The following is a 21490-nucleotide window of genomic DNA, read 5'->3' as shown; positions in this document are numbered from 1 at the left end:
CCAAAATACATCTAATGTATCAGGATACATCTACTGTATCAATTGTATTCAAATTTATCATTCTCATACTAATATATCATTCATACAATGACTGATAATTTGTAGTTTCAGTCAGTTATATATATGTATCAGTATATTATTATGTATCAATTACACTTAAGATGATTTTTAGTATTCAATATTTTTTTCTCTTGTTTCTATGTATCTATAATTTGTTAAGTATTTATTCTTGTGTTGTTAATGCAAGGTATGAAATATATAATCAAAAAATCCCCCCACACTCATTAAGGTTTGGTACAGTTTATAACCCAAGGCCTTTAATTAATATATCTCATATCATGATACATAAATCTTATATGAGCTTGCTTGGACCATAACACTCTTTTCATGTTGAATATGTCCAAGGCATTGCTCAACAAGAAAGTGACAGCTTGTGAGAATTCAGATTTCATCTACTGGACTCCAAGCTGACTACCTTCGTGCTCGATAAACATCACTTTTATGGAAATATGATATTGAAAAGGCAAAGAAAAGATATGTCAGTAAAAATGACGATCCACCAAAGCCTAAGAATGATTTCGTCCCCCCAGCTCGTGAGGATTTGGTTGATGTAGAGTAGTTATGTCACCACTAGTGATCTATAGTTTTGTTTTTATTAGTTGATTCATTCATTAGTTTTGTATCTAGTAGCCAATATTTTGGAGAAGTACTGCTTGAAACTTCTATGAATACATAATGTTTATAAATTTGATTCTGTTTATCTTAATTACTACATGCTGTTGAATTCTTGATTTTTTACTTGTATCTAATGCATTCTTTCAGATGACGTTTTTAGCATATGATACATAACACCATATATTGTATCGACTACATTAAAATGATACACCTTTTCATGTATCAGTTTAAAGATACACTTAATTCTACATGTTAGATTTATTTTGTTCATTATGAATAATGTATCTTCTACATAATTCATAGATTGTAATGTATCTGATACATTGCACCACCAAGTCTTTTTTTTTTAATGTAATGAATCGGTATGTTCTTAATATAATGTATCTGATTCGAGCATAATTAAGTCCCTGAACATAATGTATCATACAAAATAAACTTAATTTATATAATGAAAGATAATGTATCAAATTTAAACAATTTTTAAGTACAATGTACCTGAGTCGACATATATAATGTATCAAATATAAAATTACACAAAAATAAACGTATCACTTTCTAAATTACAAAAATCAGGTCATTCAGTAAACTAATACTCAATGTAAATGTATCATAAATTCACAATTAATTGGTAAAAATGTTGAAAACTACTCAATAATCCAAAGTCAAGATACATAATATACATAAACCAATTATATGATGTCTATTCGACTGGTAGGTGAATGTATTTTCAAAAATCAAATTATCACTTCTCTTTGGGAAATAAATTACAAAATCTTCTATTATGACCTTCATGTCCAAAACGTCTATAACAATTTGTGCTCATAGTTAGCTTCTCACTACCGTTCTTTTTTCTTCCTTTCCTTGGTCTTTCAGGCATCCTTTTGTATATTGATGTCAAGATCATTTCCTCTAAGATTTCTTTCAGAATAGACCAATCTTGCTTATTGGCATTGGAACCATTGACACCTCATATGTACTTGCTAATGTGTCTGGCTTGTAGTAATCAGAGCAGTATGGATGCATATCTGTAACATTCTTGCTCTTAAAAACAACAATTACGTGTGGATAAGGTATCCCATCTAGTTGAAATCTTCCACAATTGCATATTTTTCTTTCAAGACAGACAACGTATCTTCTTCCTGATTCATAAACTAAATAAAGATATTCAGATGAAGCAACAACCTGTCAACATTAACACATTGAATGATACATCCTACAAGATGCTTTCATACTCCAACCACAGTCCTCCGAATAATATCTTAATACATAGATGCACCATTATATTGAGTAGACAAGTTATCAATATGTATCATATACATTTACATTATGTATCACTAATAAAAAATAATTATAACTCTAGATAGATCTATCATTTGAAAATTTCAATAGTTTTCTTAAGTAATTTTAAGTATAATACATGTTTAGTAATGTATAGTGTTCAACATATTTTTGTCATGATACATAATATCAAATTTAAACTTCATGTACCTTTTAATTTAACTATACCATAAATCAATGTATCAAAATCAAAATAGACATCATATACACCAATAATATAGTGTCTAATGTATCATGATAGATTCACTCACTATCTATTTTATTCATGATACATACTGTAGCAATGTATCATCCTTGACCCAGAAATCACAAAAAACACAAATCTAAAATCAATTACACAGCATAATATCTATAATTACATATCTTTTACAATCCAATCTCTTAACCCTGAAATTGAAACTATTTTTAAATTTGTATTTGACCATTACAGTGAATAGTGTTGCTTTATTCTTATACAATTGTTTCTCCTCACTTCTGTACTACTTGTATCAGTGATATAGTTTATTACTTCTAATTCAGGTAAATAACATGAAACATCATTGTTTGACTCAATCAAATTAAGAGTGAGAATGAATTTTTTTATTACGTATTTTGAATCCTGCATTGACATAGCATAAATATCAATAACTATAAGATCTGCCCATGATACATTACAAAACTTATGTATCATGAACATGACCATGCATATTTACTATACAGTATACACAAAATAATTATGTATTGTGATATGAGATATATTGATTCAACTCCACATACCACACATAAGAACTTATGTATCATAAACACCACAAACCATAAACATTATACATATAATACTTATGTATCATGATATTAGTTACATCCATTCAGCACCACATATCATAAATATCACCTTATGAATCATGAACAGAACCAACAATTAACATTATAAACAGAAAATTTATGTGTCATGATACGATACATTCAGTCAGAATATTAATAAGACAGTGATTTATGTATCAACAATACAAATACGAACATGATACATGCTAAATTTTGTATCAATGAATTAGGATTATGTATCAAGAAAGATTTGTAAACATGATACATTGCAATGTAATGATTATTCATGGAATTTAAAATTAAAAACCACAAGATACATTAGAAAATGAATACCTTGGACAGAGAAGGGCGTGTTGTAACACCTTCAAAAAAACATTTGGGGTTGTGCAACTGGAGATTTTAATTTTGTATCATGGTCCTTGGCTAAATACTCTTCATGCAATTTCTCCTTAGCTAAAGGATCATTGCGGTGTTTGGATCTAATTTCATCATAACCATCATCATTTGAATCAGATCTAGGAGAAACATTTTTTTGTTGTTGAGAATTTAATTGGGTAAGAGCAATACTAAAAGACAGACTAAAATTCATATGTATTAAAAATTAGAGATGAAGAACACAAAATTTAAGAAGAAAATCAATCGAAAACTGAAGAAGAAGAAGAAGAAGTTCAACAAAAATACAGAGATAGATAAATTCTACTACCTTTTTCAGAAATTGAAACTGAAGAAGACTAGACTATCACGGTTGTAGTTCATTAAAGAAATTGAAGAAGAAGACCAGATTTCAAATTCATGAAAGAAATACTTTCGCCAACAATAATTCCATCACTTTTGTATCATTCATACCTCACTTTAGATTCCCATATCTCAACAAAATCGAGATATTCATTATGTATCTTCTCAAATTTCTCAAAAAATTTTGAACTGGTGCTTTGTAATCAAGGGCGAGAAGGAAGTTCATGAAAAGGTAGCACACATACCTTTCCAGGCCTAATTCTTTTTAGATAGAAAGAACCTTTCTTGCTTGTTTAGTAAAGTCTCGCCTTTTGAGAATTTTCGATGCTTTACTTTTTACAATTTTAATTTTTGAATTCACTCGAGCTGTTACGACAAATGAGAGACTGAATTGATGTGAGTAATTAACTGCTTCTAATACGTGATTGCTTGAAATAAGGAATCTTAAATTGTTTTACGTTTTCTTTCCATAAAAAACCTCAACTGTAATTAATGCTTCATATCAGCTACTTATGTATCGTGAAAACCCCTTATGTATCCGAAAGTGAGGGAAGAAGAGGAATTTCGGGTAATATTGGAAATAGTAGGGATAGGTAGTAATTGGACTGATTCACAATGGGATTTAGGTAAAACCCCCATAAATTTAACTTTATTATTTTTCGATGATACAATCTGTTTACTAACTTTTTTTACAAAATTTTCACTCACATATATTTTCAAGTAGGGGAAAGACTCAAAAATGCCCTTAACGTATTAGAAATGGTTCAGAAATATCGTCCTTCCACCTATTGGATCAAAAATACCATTAACATATAGAAATGATTCAAAAATATCCTCCTTCCACCTATTGGATAAAAAATGCCGTTAACCTATTAAAAATGGTTCAAATTTGCCCTCCTTCTACCTAAGAGTATGTTTATCAATATTAAAACCTATTTAATATGCCTGCATTTGTGCGATCTTAACATATTTTATCAATAAATATAATATTTTTATAACCTTAAAATATTTTCAAAAATTCTTTTTAGCATTCAAATTTGAATAAATTAAATCTCAAAATTTTAATTTATTTTACTTCTATTAGCATCTTAGTTATATATCTTTTTCATTGTCTAACAATTTTAGTCTTTTAATGTCACGATCCAATCCACCAAACCGTGCGGACACCTACTCTAACACCTAAGTAGGAGAACTCTTAACCCCCTAAATGGAATTAACAATACGGAAGTTAAAGGAAATACAATAATGAGCCAGAAAGGTTATAAAACACACGTATTAATTTAAAAACTCAAGTCTTATACAAAATCATCTAACACCTCTATGGATACTAATCTAACACAGATACAAGAGCTCTACAGAAACAAGGCATAAAATAAAAGAAATGACACAACTCCAACCGCGATGAAGGAAAGGTAGAAGCTACCGGAGAAATCACCATCATCTTCACCTAAAAAACATCACTAACCCTCCAACCAGACTGTACCAAGTGGTATAGCAAGAATAGTATCAATACAAACAACACGTACTGATAGGCATCATCGGGCAATTCGATACCCACCGCATAATATATAGAAAATAACAGGAGGAAACATAAGCAATAAGAAATTACACTATTGACCATCCCTAACTCACAACACCTCCTTCCACCATCCTAGTTGGTATTCCCTTCCCTATTAGCTACTGATCCGTTTCAATTTTATCGGATGTCCCAAGATGCATCCGTCATAACATAGGAAAGTCTTACGAGACTACTCCCCACTAAGTCTACAACCACTAGCCTCACAGTTTCACAAGGCCATATGACAACACTCGACCCCTAATTTATTCCCGCTAGTAAAAAAGACCGTACCAACCAATCTAGGCTGGCTACTACTACCTGATCGAACTTTTAAGTAACCAACTCCCCACTAAATAATCTACCATCTACTCGGTCTAGAATATCACACACATCACAACAAGGACTCACAAGATTTCGGGGTCTTACACCTATATAAGCCTAATCCAGCTCTCAGTCCTCATCTAGTACCAACTACCGGATCGGTAGGGTTATTTATAGAAGTCTTACCCTCCATCCCTCAAACAATTAAACTCACTATTCCACAGAATGACAGATATCAACAGGTCCTTTCATGGGTCTATCCACACATACTTGGCTCTCTCATGAGACCCAAACTCAACATATGGTGTGTCAAAATGTGACATCTGATCTAATTATATGTCGGAACATGACACTCGATTCAGTGACGTGTCGAAAAGTGATACCCGATCCAAGAACGTGTCGGAACATGACATCCGATCCCAACTTCCACATCAAATCCACAATCAGAATTCAATAAGCAGACGTGGCCAGTGCATATACAAATACGCGGGTTTTTTGCACACAATTATATCAAATGATCAGTTCATATAGTTTACTTCATGCTTTCTCATTTCGCTCTGCTAATATACATTCGATTGAGGAAATTACGAGTACATTTAACAGTATACAAGGATACCAGACCACTACTCTCTTTAATTTATTATACAGTTCTTCTTACCCAGGCCATGCTAAATTTGACCGTGTCTGAGGGCCTAACCTTGAAATTCCCCCACTAATTTCCTTTACACTAAGCAATAGGTATAGATTTACTACTCAAATAAGAAAACCTAGCCTACCTGGGCGCCAAGCAGCTGTGGAGAGGCAGTGCAGCTCAATCCTTATTTTCAGATGTCTGACAGACAAGATAGGCTGGTTGGAATTCCTTCGGGGCTGAGATTCCTTCCTCCTTCCCAAGTCTTGAGCAGCCTTTTTAAGAGGTTTTGCTATAACCCTCGCACATAACTTACACTTTTTTGGAGAAGTGAGGAAATAAGAAAATCGCCACTTAAGTTCTGTCCTGCGACCTCCTGCTCTGGCTGCAGAAATCCCGCTGTGGCGGGACTATCCTGTTATGGCAGGATCGTGAGGCCCAGGACGGATTCGGGTGGTTACATTTAAAACTACTAAATTTTTTGTAAAAATTATGTTAACAGATACTGTATTTACATTCAAAAAAAATTCAACAAAAATTATCTTTTTATGGGCATACATAATGGAATTCCTCTTCTCCGTGACTAAAACAATGTTTTTATACAAAATATATTTAGGTTAATTCACACGTTAGTTCATATATTTTATTTAAAGCAAATACTTCTATTAGGTAAGACAAATAAGCAAGAATTTTTCAAAAAAAAATACAAATAAAAAAAATTAAATAATTTTCAAAGTACTGTTAAAAAAATTATTGACATATATAATTAGAATTAGTAAATTTTTGAGTCATTTCTAATATGTTACGGAATTTTTTTATCTAATAGGTAGAGGGAAGGGCAAATTTGAACAATTTCTAATAGGTTAAAGATATTTTTGATTCAATAGGTGGAAGAAGGACATTTTTGAACCATTTAACGTTAAGGACATTTTTGACCTAATAAGTGAAAGAAATGACAAATTGTTCCAATAGATGGAAAGATGACATTTTAAAACCATTTCAATACATTAAGGGCATAACCCAACTTATTTTTTTTGACTTATAAGTTGTTTTTAACTTATAAATTGCTTAAAATAAGTCCATCCAAACATGCTCTAAGGCTATAAAAGAAGAGGAAACAGAGTGAAAGTGACGAAAGAGAAGAAAAAAATCAAGAGATGGGGTCCATGTTAAATATTTTGGGTTTATCTTCTGAGAAAATATTCGACGGCTAAGAGAGCATTTTGAGTTGGCTTTCAGTTTATTCAAATTTGGCCATATTTCATAAGGTTAAAAATAAGTTAAAGTCGTATTAATTTAATTAAAATATAAAATTTATATTCATTTAAAATATAAATTATATAGACTAGTTTTATAAATATAGGCTGAATTTTCAATTTTATCATTTCCTCGATTTATTTTTATTTGTTTACTAAAATAAAAATTAAATATTTATTTTTAGTTATTTTTTAAATATTAAAATATAATTAATCATTTAATTTATTCTTATTATTAATTAAACTTAAATTTTAAAATATCAAATTTATAAATATTTTAAAAATAATATAATAAAAATAATTATTTTAATTAATATTTTTAAAAATTATGTGTCAAGTCAATATCAATCGAGTAAAGAAATATCTGAGGAGTATTCTTATTATTAATTATTATCATTTCTCAAAACATTAAATTTATTATATTGAAAAAATAATATAATAAAATTGTCATTTTATTTATTACTCCTCAAAAAGTGTGTCAAGTCTATTACATTTTTGTCCGCTTTAAATATTACAAGTTTCTTAAGAAACAATAATTGATATGGATATCTTATCATGAAAAATTATTTAAGAAATAAGTAACTACTGCTAAAAAATAAAATATAAAACACGAATTGGAGAAATATTACTCCCTTCATTCCAAAATAATTGAATTGTTGAAATATGACACTCATCTTAAGAAAAAAAAACAAAGACATAAATTAGTCATGTTTTTTCCATTTTTACCATGGAAACTCCATGCTAAGCAATGGATATCTTTCAAACTTCATTCTAACTTTCAATACTCATTTAATTCATTCTTGAAACTCAATATTAGAAATTTAATTAATAAAGGGTAAAATTAAAAAGAATTTCCAATATCTCTTTTGAATAATGAACAGTTTAATTATTTTAAATACTAAAAAATATTCCAACAATTTAATTATTTTAAAACGGGAAGAGAGTAGAAAGTAATTAAAAATAAATGTAGTGAGTATGATGGATCTACCAAGCAGTGGTAGGGAGAGAGTGTGGCGCAGAACTCAAGAAGGGTGAAAACTTCAAGGAATTAAATACATTCTAAATTATTTATTTCATTCTGCGAATATCTCCACATTCAAAATTTGGCCACACTTGTAAAAAGTCTATAATATTCCTATTTTATACCCTCTTTATTTTATATTAATTAATTTTTTGAATTTTTTTTAATAATTTAAAGTAAGTGAATATTTAATGTTCAAGATAAATATTTAATTTTTTTTTTATTTTTTCCTTTCATTTATATTTTATAGGTGAGATAAGATCACGAGAGTTAATTGCTCATATTTATAATTTTACTTTGAATTATTTCTATTTTAAAAATAGTTTGAAAATAACTAAAAGGATAAAAGTAGAAAGTGATGGTCAATTTATGTCCTAAACTTTTTTTCTCAATAGATGTACATTGCCTCACAAATTTACTTAGGTTTTGTTTGAAAAGCAACAATGTAATTGAAATTTGGTGTAATTACACTCTTTGACATGTTTAGTAGACTAAGTAATTACTCGGTAAGAAAGAAATTGAGTGTAATTGAAGGAGAGAAATTACACTCTTCAATTCTCAAGGGAGAGTAAGGAATTGGTGTAATTACACCATGTAATTAAATGAAACTTTGTAAAATTCTTTTTTTATTTGTATTTATATTTTTTCATTTTAATTTATTTTTTATTTCTATTATTTTTTTAAAAATATTTTTATTATTCTAATATTTTTTAAAAATGTATTTTTTATTTTTATTTTTTATATTTCATTTCCTTTTCATTCTCAACATTTACATTTTCATATGATTCCATGCAATTTTTATTTATTATTCTATTTTTTATTTGTATAATTTTGTTAGTATTCTAGATTTTTAAATTAAAGTAGAATTCATTATTAAATAAGGTTATAGACTTACGTTTTCCTTTTCTTTTAAATCATAATTATGTAGGTTGTGTTGAAATTTGATATAAGAGTATTATATTAAATTTTTTGTTTTGAATTTAGAATTTATGTCATATTTTCAATTTCATTTGTTTTAGTAGTATTGACTTGATATTTCACATTGAGAATCATTTATTTTTTTGTTAAACTTGATAGATTATTTTTTTGTCAAATGTTTAATAATTTTATGACATTATATTTATAATATTAACATTTTTTTCAAACATACATTTCATGATGTAAAAATCTTATATTTTTAGTTTTTATGATTAAATTAATAAAAAAAACTAATTTAAAAATATAAATAAACTATTTTTTATAATATTAGTTAAGAATATATGTTTATTAATTAATATATATCTTAAATATTTAATTTAATATCATTTATAAAGGTTCTTATTTGTCTAATCTAATTTTTAAATTTTAAATGATTAACTTCTATTTTTAAAATTTAATATAACCTTATAATTGCACTTATACAACCAAACAGTACACTTGTAATTACACTGTAATTACATTCTGACAAACAAATGGGTCATTATAATTACTAGGCTATGTAATTACTAGAATGGTAATTACTACTCTACTAATTACACTAATTTCAATTACTAGATGGCTTTCCAAACAGATCCTTAATACTCCCTCCGATCCATACTACATGGACATCTTACTAAAAATATTTATCTCATATTGCTTGATCACTTACTAAATCAAGATAGAATTAATTAAATTTTTCCTATTTTACCCCTATAAGTAATATGGCCTTTTGAATGTAAAAAATTCTCAATACTAGCTATTTTTATACTCTATGTATATTACATTGATATAAACAAAGGGCAAAATGATAAAGTCTTCCAATATATTAATAATTTCTTACTCACCGTGTAAAATAAAAAGTACTCATCTAATATGGAACGGAAAAAGTATAAAATAGAGGGAGTATTTTGTATTTATTATCACAACACTTTCCCTCCAAAATAAAATTAACTTTTTCCTATTCCCTAAACTCCTTGAACTATTAAAACAGGATGTATTTGTCTTTAACAAATACTTCCTCCGTCCAATAATATTTGTCTATTATTGATTTTGTATATTTCTTAAAAAATTATAAATAGAAAGATAATTTTATCATATCACCTTTTGAATATAATAAATATAATTTTTTGAAAAATATAATAGGAAAATAACTATAATTAAAGATGAGGGTAAATTGGAAATGTATAAAATTATCTCTTGATTTTATAAATTGAACAAGTATTATTGGACATTTATATTTGGTATAGTGGATAAGTAAAGATGGATAGAGGGAGTTTAAACTTTTCATCTTCTTTAAACTTTTCTAGAAAATGTTAATATGTAAAAATAAAATTACAAAAACTTTTCTTATACTTAAACTTATATTAACTTTTTTTTTAATTAACTAAACTGTATCAGTTTTTAAAACTAAATCATATAATTTATTTTAATTAAATAAACCGTATTAAAAGCCTTAAATAACACATTAAATTTCTTATAATATAATTTCTTTAAAAGAAAAATAATAGTGCATAGTAAAATAAAATTATTTCACCAATTTTATCCGTGATTATAAGATCAGTTACTTCAATAATTTTAATTGAGAAGATGTTTGAAAATAAAATTAGAAATAAAATCCTCATGTACGTAGGTATATATATATATATAATGTATATGCCTACATATACCTTTGCATAATTCTTAGTTATATAATCAATAAAATATGTTATCTTAAATTATAAAGATTGAAGAATGTATGCCTTAAACAATCAAATGATAATTGCAAATACATATATCGATGAATAGTTCTTATATATATGAGTAGTCTAACTGTATTGTATAATTATAATTTTCTTGATATGTTTTTTTGGTAAGTTTAAATATAGTGCTAGTGTAAATAACTTGATATTAACATCTAGTTATCAATAACTATTGGTTTAAGTAAATTAGTGTTAGACGGCAATACTGATTTTTTCGAACATAAATTAAAGAAACTATAAATTTCAATATGTTTCCTCTTTTATTCATAATAATATTGATATGACTTCATTTATTTTTAACATTTCATATTTATTTATATAGATAAAATCCAATTTATGTCATAAATAATTTACAATTAAATAAATTGTCCAACTATATTGTATTTATTAGTTTAGCTACTAAAATTGGAGAATTATGATTATTTTTCCTCCCCTACTTCAATGTTGGTTGTCCATCCCTCACAAAAGCTTAGAGTTTTGTAATAAAATTAACAAATCAGAATTAAAGTGTGACTACAATATTAATGTGTGAATCTCTTGGCTTACTATTAACTAGAGTAAACACTTATAAAATATATAATTTTTATGTCGATATATAACATATCTAAAGCGTTTAGAGTTTTGATTATCGTTACTAAAATATTTCAAAATAATATTTTAAAAAATATTTAAATATGTAGTTTAAATTTATCTAAACATAATACTTAATAAAATTATTTAATTAGAGGTCATACTTGTTATATCGGAAATAGACGGTTTAAAATTAATTTCAACTTTCTAGAGAAAAAATCAATTTTAAAAAAGAAGAGTCGCCACTTAATTTTATAAAGAAATTAAGAAAACTTAATTTAAAAGACCCTAACAGATTTAAGTCTTAAAAACTCAGAGAAAAAAGGTACGAGTTCTTATTTCCATTTTGAGAAGGTGTTAACTGTTAAGCATCCAAAGTGGCCGCTAACGCGTGATTATCCGACGATTTGAAAAATTATTTGACTAACTTTTGAAAATATTAATTTAAAAGGAAACGAAGACTTTAAAATTATTTTTTAGAAAAAATGATCAAATTTATACATTGAAAATAATATACCTGTATATATATAAAAAAAAGTAAAAGTTTATCAAATGACTAAGTAAATGTAGAAAATTATTTAAAGAGTAAATTAACATGAATTGGTTTATCTTTAGGGGAATCTAATCAAGTTAAAATAAATTAAAATTGGTATCTGTTGTAACGACCTTTTAGTTCGTTTTGAATACTAGGGCTTTTTATTTCATAAAAGACTCACCCCGTAAATTTTTAATGGGCACTTTAGACTAATTGATAACTAAGGTTATTTAATTGAGTGGTAACTTTAAATATTTAATTTAATTGGTGGGCTAAATTTATAATTTATTTAATATCCTATACAACTTATCTCATAGTACTAAAATAAATTAGGGGTATTTGTCATTGTTAATACCTAAGAATTTTAGAAGAAAAAGAAAAGGGTTTGGACGAACTTCGGCGACGAACGAAGATCAGGTAACGGCTAAATGCTTTGTTGGTTCTGCATAACTCTGTTGTTATTAGATTATATATATATATATTAGTAATCAGTGGATAGTTATTAATGGCATATGTTGGATGGTTTTGAAAGTTATAATTGCCTAATTGGTTCCTGCCAACGTGGTCTTATAAGTGATAGAAAAAGTTGTTATATGTTATGAGGGCTACGTTCTGCAGTTGTTCACAACTGCAAATTAGTTTCAGTTAGCTTTGTTTAAATTCATTTTTTTAATAATTATTATATTATAATTCAAGTTTTGACATATTGAGATATGTAATTAAATATTAGTTGTAGTGTTTCATATGAAATCCATCAAAGTTATATTATTTGAAGGAATTAAGACTTAACCCTAGGCTTGAGTTTTAGAGAATTGATAATAGAATTTGGTGAGTTGTTGGATCTAGGTTAAACATATATATAGTATGGATGTCTACGAACTCGTTTACTTATAAATATGGTATACTGGATAGATTGGAAACGTTTTGAGGCATCGAAGAAAGGGAAATCACCGGTGAATTAGCTTGCTTGACTTTGGTTCTTTGGTGGAGGTAGGTTATGGTTTTATTCTATATCATAGATAGACTCTTAATAGTGATTGATAGTCATTGAATAATGTGTGAAGTTTACTATGCATTTAATTGTTGTAATTTGGATGGTTGATAAGTTGTTGTGATTGATCTGAAATTCCAAGACCGTGAAATTTAAAATCTTGAAATTGCCCTATCAAAAATGGTACCTTGAATAAAGAAGGCTTGATAAAATTTTGCTAATGAAGTAGAATGTAATAATAAAGAATGATAAATTAATTATCTTTGGATCGGGTGTCACGTTCCGACACGGTATATTTGGATCATGTGTCACGTTCCGACACGATATATTTAGATTGAGTGTCATATTCTGACACGATATTATTGGATCGGGCGTCACATTCCGACACGGTATATTTGGATCGGGTGTTACGTTCCGGCACGGTAATATTAAAGGAAAACAAATTAGAATGACTTAATACTACCCAATCTCCAATAACTCATTTTCCAAAAGAGTGTGATGTGGAGGCTTGAGTCCTCATGTGTGATCTTGATATTGTTGACTGATTATGTAATTGTTCATTGGTTGCCTCCTATTAAGTGCTATGATTGATTTCTCGCTACTACTTTATGTATATTGATTTCTATTTTAAGTCGACCGATGATACCTACTCAGTACATGTTGTCCTGTACTGACCCCTACTTGTATCTTTTCTTGTTTTATTTTGTGGAGTGCAGCGAGTGTTTCACCGACTTCGACTCGACCTCACCTCTAGTCAGTCTCCAGTTCATCGGATTGCAGGGTGAGCTATCCTTCTAGCTGACGATGAAATCTCTTGTCATGGCATGGTGTCCTTAGTTTTCGGACACATTATGTTATTTTTCTATTTGGGTTTATGATATTTTCAGACTCAATATTTTAGAATTAAATGTCCTTGAAGTGACAATTTTCAGGTTTTGGGAAAAACGCATTTATTTGAGCTTCCGCATTATTGTCACATTTATTAGTTGGGAATTGTAACGTTGATTCTCCCACTTAGGAGGTTAAGTGTGGGGCCCATTTTGGAACGTGACAATCTAAGCAAGCATAAATTACATAAGTAAATAAATTATTACAAGTCGAATCAATATAAATAAATAATAAATGACACATGAAAATATGGACCGACACTTAGTTTTTGTATGACTGGACTAAGATGTTGGGTCATCTGCGTTTTGGGTTTTAAGCACAATTCCACAGTATATCGCAGTTGTATATACACTATATATCGGACTGTATACAGTGTATATAATATTATTTCTGTATATCAAACTGTATACATACTGTATATCACCTGTTTGTTCCCTGTATTTGCTGTATATTAGACTATATATACACTGTATATCAGTGTACACAACATTGTTTTCTTGCATATTAGATTGTATAGATACTGTATATCATTGTATACGACACTTTTTCCACCTGTATTCCGTGTATACAAACCAATATCAACATTCAAATCATGAATATTACCTTTCTTTCCATGTATCAACTTTTCAGCCATTTGAGCAAGATGATGGGAGACTCAAAACTCAACGATATGCAACGATGGAGTCCAAAGATGGACTCAAATTGATATCACATGCGTCAAAATAAAATTACATAAGTATTTACTCATTTTAAGCTAAACCAAAGAATATATCATGATATTTTAAGTAATCAAATTGATGGGCATCTTAGAAGTGACTAACAACATGCATATATGTAGACAAAGAAAAGGAAAGAAGAAATATATTCAAGTAACTAAAGAACACATATTTAATATATACGCTATACTAGCTCAAATTTTACAGAAAGAATTAAATCAATTAGGACATTATAGTTCTAATTAAATAACAACTTTAAGCATATTTTTATTATCTAAATCATGTTAAAAGAGAAATTGAAAACATGAAAAATTATATTGTCAAAGAAAACTATTTGAAAAAATAATGAACAAAACTAAGAGCTTTCATTAAATAATCCTAACACATGATAGCTAATTAATCCTAACACATGCTAACTATAAGAAATTTCTATCATTAATCTAATTATTCTTAATACATGCTAACTAAAAAAAACAAGATTACGAATCAACTAAATATAAAACATAAAATAATTAAATAAAATAAAGCTAAGATTTTTTTTAACCTCTTTTCGGGCAGCGAGACTGAAGACGACGAACGGAAGACAACTTCACCACCACCCAAGAGCTTGATGGAACTCCAATCCACAAAAAGAAAAATTGAAAATTTAGACTCGAACATTCGTGGGTTCGATGTTATAAGAACACCGTTCTTAGCCTAAATTTCGACTTTCATCTCCTATTTTCTTTAAAGAAAAATATAGATTGAAAGCTAAAAATTTTCACAACTTTTAGACTGGGAACAAGAGTTCAAAATCCTAACCAAGTTAAGAAAATTTCTAACTTTAAAGTGGCTAAAAAACCTCTCACTTCCTTTTTTCTTCTTAATAAGAATATGAGCCTTTATATAGGCTGCTAAAACCCCAAATCCCTCAAAGATTTTCGATGAGGGAGATTGGAGATTTTTTTTAATAGAAAAAACTAAAAATTTCAAAAATACAAACTATAATTAAACTAACATTGTATTTAGTAAAAAATAAAATCTTTTGAGATGATTTTCGAATAATCACATAAATAGTAATCAAAGATATAGTTATATAGAATTATGTATATTATACTAAATTTTATAAAAATATAAAAAATAGTTAAGAATAACATGAAAATATCTTTGTTTTTATAAAAGCTAATTATTTTTAAAATGTTCGAAATTTAAAGAAACTCGATAGTTAATTTGCGTTGTGGAGAGTCAAAATTGGGTGTCAACAATACTGATAACAAATATAAGTGATGATTCGCAAGTCATCAAATTGGCGTAACATAAAAAGCGTAAGACTATAACATTAATGTGTGACTCTCTCGGGTTTCTCTTAACCAGGGTTGACTCTTATTGATTATATTATTTTTCAAGACCTAATACTAAATATTAATTAATGAGTGAAGTATTGAAAATATTTTTGAACTTGACACGAATTATTAGTTTCGTCCCCAACTATTGTCAGCCTTAAAAATCACTCCTCTATTTCACTAACTGAATTTAACTACACCTTTCGTGTTCCACACACATAAACGTATTATTCACATATTTGCATGTGAAATTTTCTACTGATGTGGCATATATATAGATATATCGTATGACATGGAAGGGGTGAAATATGAATTTTTTTTTTTTTTTTAAAAATAAAAGGATGAGGATTGTTGTGGGAGGAGGGGGGAGAGGTGGTGGAGTGCGTGAACAAAATATTTTAGATTTTTTTAAAAAATGATTTCTTTTATAAAAAAATATTTTTTTTGGGAGTACAAATATTTTAGTCTTTAACTTTTAACTAATATAAATAGTTTCTTTAGTTTTTGTTAAGGTGGAATATTTTATTCATATGGCAAGATTTTTTTCAAAAACTAGAGAGAGTCCGATATGCTAACAAAATTCGGACTACATATAACCCTGCCGATATGCTAACAAAAGTGGTGACTGCGATCAAGTTTCAACATTGTTTGAAATTGATCAACATTGTTGAACATTGAAGATTGAGGTTGAAGATACAATCAAAAGTTGAAAATGGAGAATCTTGTCAAGGTGGAGATTTGTTAAAATTGACAAGATTCTAGTTGAATTAATGTGAAAATCTGATAGGAAGATAATTCTTCTTTGGTATAAAAAGTCAAGGTAGAAAATTTGTAGTTGAAATATTGGTAAACCATTAAATGATTTCATAAGATAAACCTTGACATTTTAACCCATAGTGATGTCATGGATGACGTCAAGAGGAAGATTCCATTCCTATAAATAGATAATTCTTGCTTCATTTGTAACACACCTCTCAATGTAAGGTTGCTGCCATGTGACCAGGAGGTCACGGGTTCAAGCCTTGGAAACAGCCTCTGGCAGAAATGCAAGGTAAGGCTGCGTACAATAGACCCTTGTGGTCGGGCCCTTCCCCGGACCCTGCGCATAGCGGGAGCTTAAGTGCACCGGGCTGCCCTTTTTTTTTTTTGTAACACACCTCTCACTTGTCTTCTCATCTTCTAAGGCATTTGATCTTCTGTATCTCTTATAGTATTTCACTTGTATTCTTTTGGAGTAAAATAAATATTAATTGATTGTGTCCGAAGATAAACCAAAAGAAACTAAACTTTTGCCCAACCTCGTAAATTTCTGGTGTTCCTTTTATTGTTGTCTCATTTACTATTTATTAGCTGTCTTTAGATATAGTAGTTGTGATTTCATCACTCTCTATATACTCGGCTTCCGCAACAACAATTCCGCCATGAGTACAAATGTTTGTGCCTATATATCTAATACATCGCGATCGCCAAGTATGGGGAGAGGATGCATTGACGTTCAATCCAGAGAGGTTCTCAGAAGGAGTATCTAAAGCTGCAAAAGAGCAGATGTATTTCCCCTTCGGTTGGGGTCCTCGAATGTGCGTCGGTAACAACTTTGGTATGGTGGAAGCTAAGCTGGTTTTATCATCAATTCTACAGCGCTTTTGGTTTGAGCTTTCTCCTTCCTACATTCATGCTCCTAATCTCACACTCGTTATGAAGCCTCAGTATGGGGCTCAGATAATTCTGCACAAACTTTGAGCCTTCCGGCTTGTCTCCTTGTTATTTTCGATTGAATAAATTAGGTTGAAATGTATTCTATTTATCCATTTCAATAACACTCCTTATTGTGAAGTTTGAGGAAACGGCTAGTGGTGGATTACTTAAGCTAACTATAATAAATTATTTGGAATAATAATAAAAGGAATCATACGAAATTAAATAATGATAAAATTAATTGGTGGATATAGTTTTATTGACAAATATTTAATTTGTTGGACTAAAAATGAAATATACCTATAATATAAAATATATATGACTTGTAAAGAAAAAGGAAAAATCTCCTCTCTCCGCGCAAGTTAGTGTGCACTAACTTGCACCTCGCCAGAAATGGGGAGAGGACAACTAGGGCTGAACACGAAAAATTAAAAAACCGAACCAAACCGATAACCAAACCAAATCGGAAAAAAAATTCGACATTTATTTGGTTTGATTTGGTTTGGTTTTTAAATTTAAAAACTGACTATATTTGATTTGGTTTTGATTTGAAGTCTAAAAAAAACCGAAAAAACCGAACCAAACCGACTTTATATATACATATTTTAAAAATTAAATTTGTATATATATATATGTGTGTGTTTAATTTTTTTTATGAAAAAAATACAATTTATATTGAGTTTTTATATTTTTGATCTTGGGCCATTCTTTTGAATTATACTAAATAAAGTAAAAATAAATAAAATATAGACTTCATACGCAGAAAAGCTACTCACAATTACAAATAGTAAAACTTTAGGTGAGTCATTCTCTATTATTAAACATGTATGCGTCAATCTTGGCTAGTAGCTACTAGCTACAATGAAATTTATAATAAGAAAATACTTTTGAAATTTATTTTCTGTTTATTCAAATAGTGACTACAAGGTATTTTAAAAACCGATAAAAACTGATAAAAACCGAAAAAATCGATAAAAACCGACAAAAACCGAATAGTAAAAACCGATATAGTTTGGTTTGGTTTGATTTGACAATTTGAAAAACCGACTCAATTGGTTTGATTATTTTTTAAATAAAAACCGATCCAAACCGAACCGTGAGCACCCCTAAGGACAACCACGAAAGGATACTCAGAAATAGGTATAAATTTACTATTCAGATAAGAAAACTACTCAGATAAAAAAACTTAGCTTATCTGGGCGCCAAACAGCTATGGAGAGGCAGTGTAGCCCAATTTTTGAACCATTTCTAATACGTTAAGGATATTTTTGACCTAATAAGTAAAAGAAAGGACAAATTTGTTCCAATAGATGAAAAAATAACATTTTAAAACCATTTCTATATGTTAAAAACACAGCCCAATTTATTTTTTTAACTTATAAAATATTTTTAATTTATAAACTGCTTAAAATAAGTCAATCCATTCCGAAGAAGAAAAAAATCAAGAGATGTGGTCCATGTTAAGTATTTTGGGTTTATCTGAGGAAGTATTGATCTAACAAGTGAGTGTGTGGTAGATGAGGGAGAGGGGGGCGTAGAACTCTAGAAACGTGAAAAAGGAGTTGAGAGGTGTAAATTAAAATGTCAGTGACAGTACAATACGTGTCTAGCATTTTAAAGTATTTTATTAGTATCAACTGTGTCCAAATTACAATAAACAGTGTGTTCATAGTATTACCCTTTTCTTTGCTCCGCTCTCAAGAGAGCAGTCTCACTATTCAGTTTGTAGAAAATAGAGTTCTAACTATGGCAGCTGCAACAATAATTGGTGCAATAGTTGGGATTTTGGTGGCCTATTTTTGTGGGAAAGTGTTGTACACAATATGGTGGTGGCCAAAGATGATAGAAAAGAAGCTGAAGAAGGAAGGTATCCATGGAGAGCCCTACAAATTGCTGTTTGGGAATCTTAAAGAGATGACGAAAATGTCTAGAGAAGCAAAGAAACAATCCTTGTTGAATCATGATATTGTTCCTTGGGCTAGTCCGTTTCTTGTCCATCTTTCTAACACGTATAGTAAGTCCTTTTCTTTCACATTTTCTTTAACATATAGCAGTGAGCAGACCATATATATACTAACTAATGTGATGATGCAGAGAAAATATTTGTGGTGTGGGCTGGACCGACGCCTCGAGTGACCGTAACAGATCCAAAGCTAGTTAAAGAAGTGGTGAACAGATATAATGAATTCCAGAAGTGTGAATCCAATGCTTTCATCGACATGTTTGTTACTGGACTTGCTAGTTACAACGGTAAAAAATGGGACACCCACAGAAAGATACTTAACCCTGCTTTTCATGTAGAGAAGATAAAGGTATAATTACTTATTGAATTTAATTGATTAAATTCTTAATACTTAGTTACATATGTTTGTTTGTGTGACGTACAGAGGCTGTTCCCAGCATTTTGTGAGTGTTGTGATGAACTGATAAATAGATGGGAGGAATTGGTTAACAAAAAAGGAAGTTGTGAGTTGGATGTGGCAGACGAGTTTCTTAACGTAGGTGGAGATGTTATATCAAGGGCTGCATTTGGTAGCAATATTGAAGAAGGAAGGTCCATTTTCCTACTTCAAAAGGAGCAGTGTGAGCTTATTTTGGCTTCTCCATTCACCCTTTTCTTTCCCTTACTAAGGTGAGTATATATTTTACGTTGTGGAGACTCTTCAAAAATATATATACTTTATAGCTAGGTTCGCAAGTCATAACCTGTTTGATTTTTCGCACGCGCAGATTCTTTCCAACAGCATCAAACAGAAAAGCATGGTACATCCACAAGAAAGTTATATCATTGATAAGAGGAATAATAGAGAAGCGAGAAGACGCCGTGCGTAGAGGAGTGTCAAACAATGATGATATTTTAGGGTTACTCCTTAAAGGAGGACTATCAACCCATGATGTGATTGAAGAATGTAAAGAATTCTACCTTGCAGGACAAGATACAACCACAGCTTTGCTCTCTTGGACATTGGTTGTCTTGAGCATGCACCCTGAGTGGCAAGACAAAGCTAGGAATGAAGTGTTTCAAGTCATTGGGAAAAACAAACCAAAGTTTGAGGACTTGAATCAACTAAAAATAGTAAGTATAGACAAACTCTATATATACTATATAATTTGACTGGACACGGATGAGTAACAATTAATTAATTATTTGTGTGTTGTGCTACTAGATGAACATGATCTTCCAAGAGGTGTTGAGATTATATCCAGCACTCACCCTTATGCGAAGTACATCAAAGAGCACAAAATTGGGAGACATGACAATTCCGCCAGGAGTACAAATGTTTGTGCCTATATATCTAATACATCGGGATCCACAAGTATGGGGAGAGGATGCATTGACGTTCAATCCAGAGAGGTTCTCAGAAGGAGTATCTAAAGCTGCAAAAGAGCAGATGTATTTCCCCTTCGGTTGGGGTCCTCGAATGTGCGTCGGTAACAACTTTGGTATGGTGGAAGCTAAGCTGGTTTTATCATCAATTCTACAGCGCTTTTGGTTTGAGCTTTCTCCTTCCTACATTCATGCTCCTAATCTCACACTCGTTATGAAGCCTCAGTATGGGGCTCAGATAATTCTGCACAAACTTTGAGCCTTCCGGCTTGTCTCCTTGTTATTTTCGATTGAATAAATTAGGTTGAAATGTATTCTATTTATCCATTTCAATACCATGTTAGTATTTTGGACCTGTGGCAACTTTTTATTTTCATCATGACTATGAAAAAATGCTATCCTATTTGTCACAA

At 29.7% G+C, this 21490-nt stretch overlaps 1 protein-coding gene across 1 annotated transcript; it reads left to right on the top strand.

Moving 5' to 3' along the window:
* Positions 1-19371: 19371 nt before the first annotated feature.
* On the top strand, positions 19372-21490 carry LOC129901451 (cytochrome P450 CYP72A616-like). The gene is made up of 5 exons (XM_055976634.1): positions 19372-19763; positions 19844-20061; positions 20137-20381; positions 20480-20825; positions 20917-21490. Exons 1-5 carry the CDS (start codon positions 19496-19498, stop codon positions 21334-21336), a joined length of 1497 nt encoding a protein of 498 aa, XP_055832609.1. The 5' UTR covers positions 19372-19495; the 3' UTR covers positions 21337-21490.

The sequence above is a fragment of the Solanum dulcamara genome, chromosome 8 (genome assembly GCF_947179165.1).
Source record: "Solanum dulcamara chromosome 8, daSolDulc1.2, whole genome shotgun sequence".
Lineage (NCBI taxonomy): Eukaryota > Viridiplantae > Streptophyta > Magnoliopsida > Solanales > Solanaceae > Solanum > Solanum dulcamara.
The sequence above is the reverse complement of the archived record's forward strand: the minus strand, read 5'-3'. Positions and strand labels throughout refer to the sequence as shown.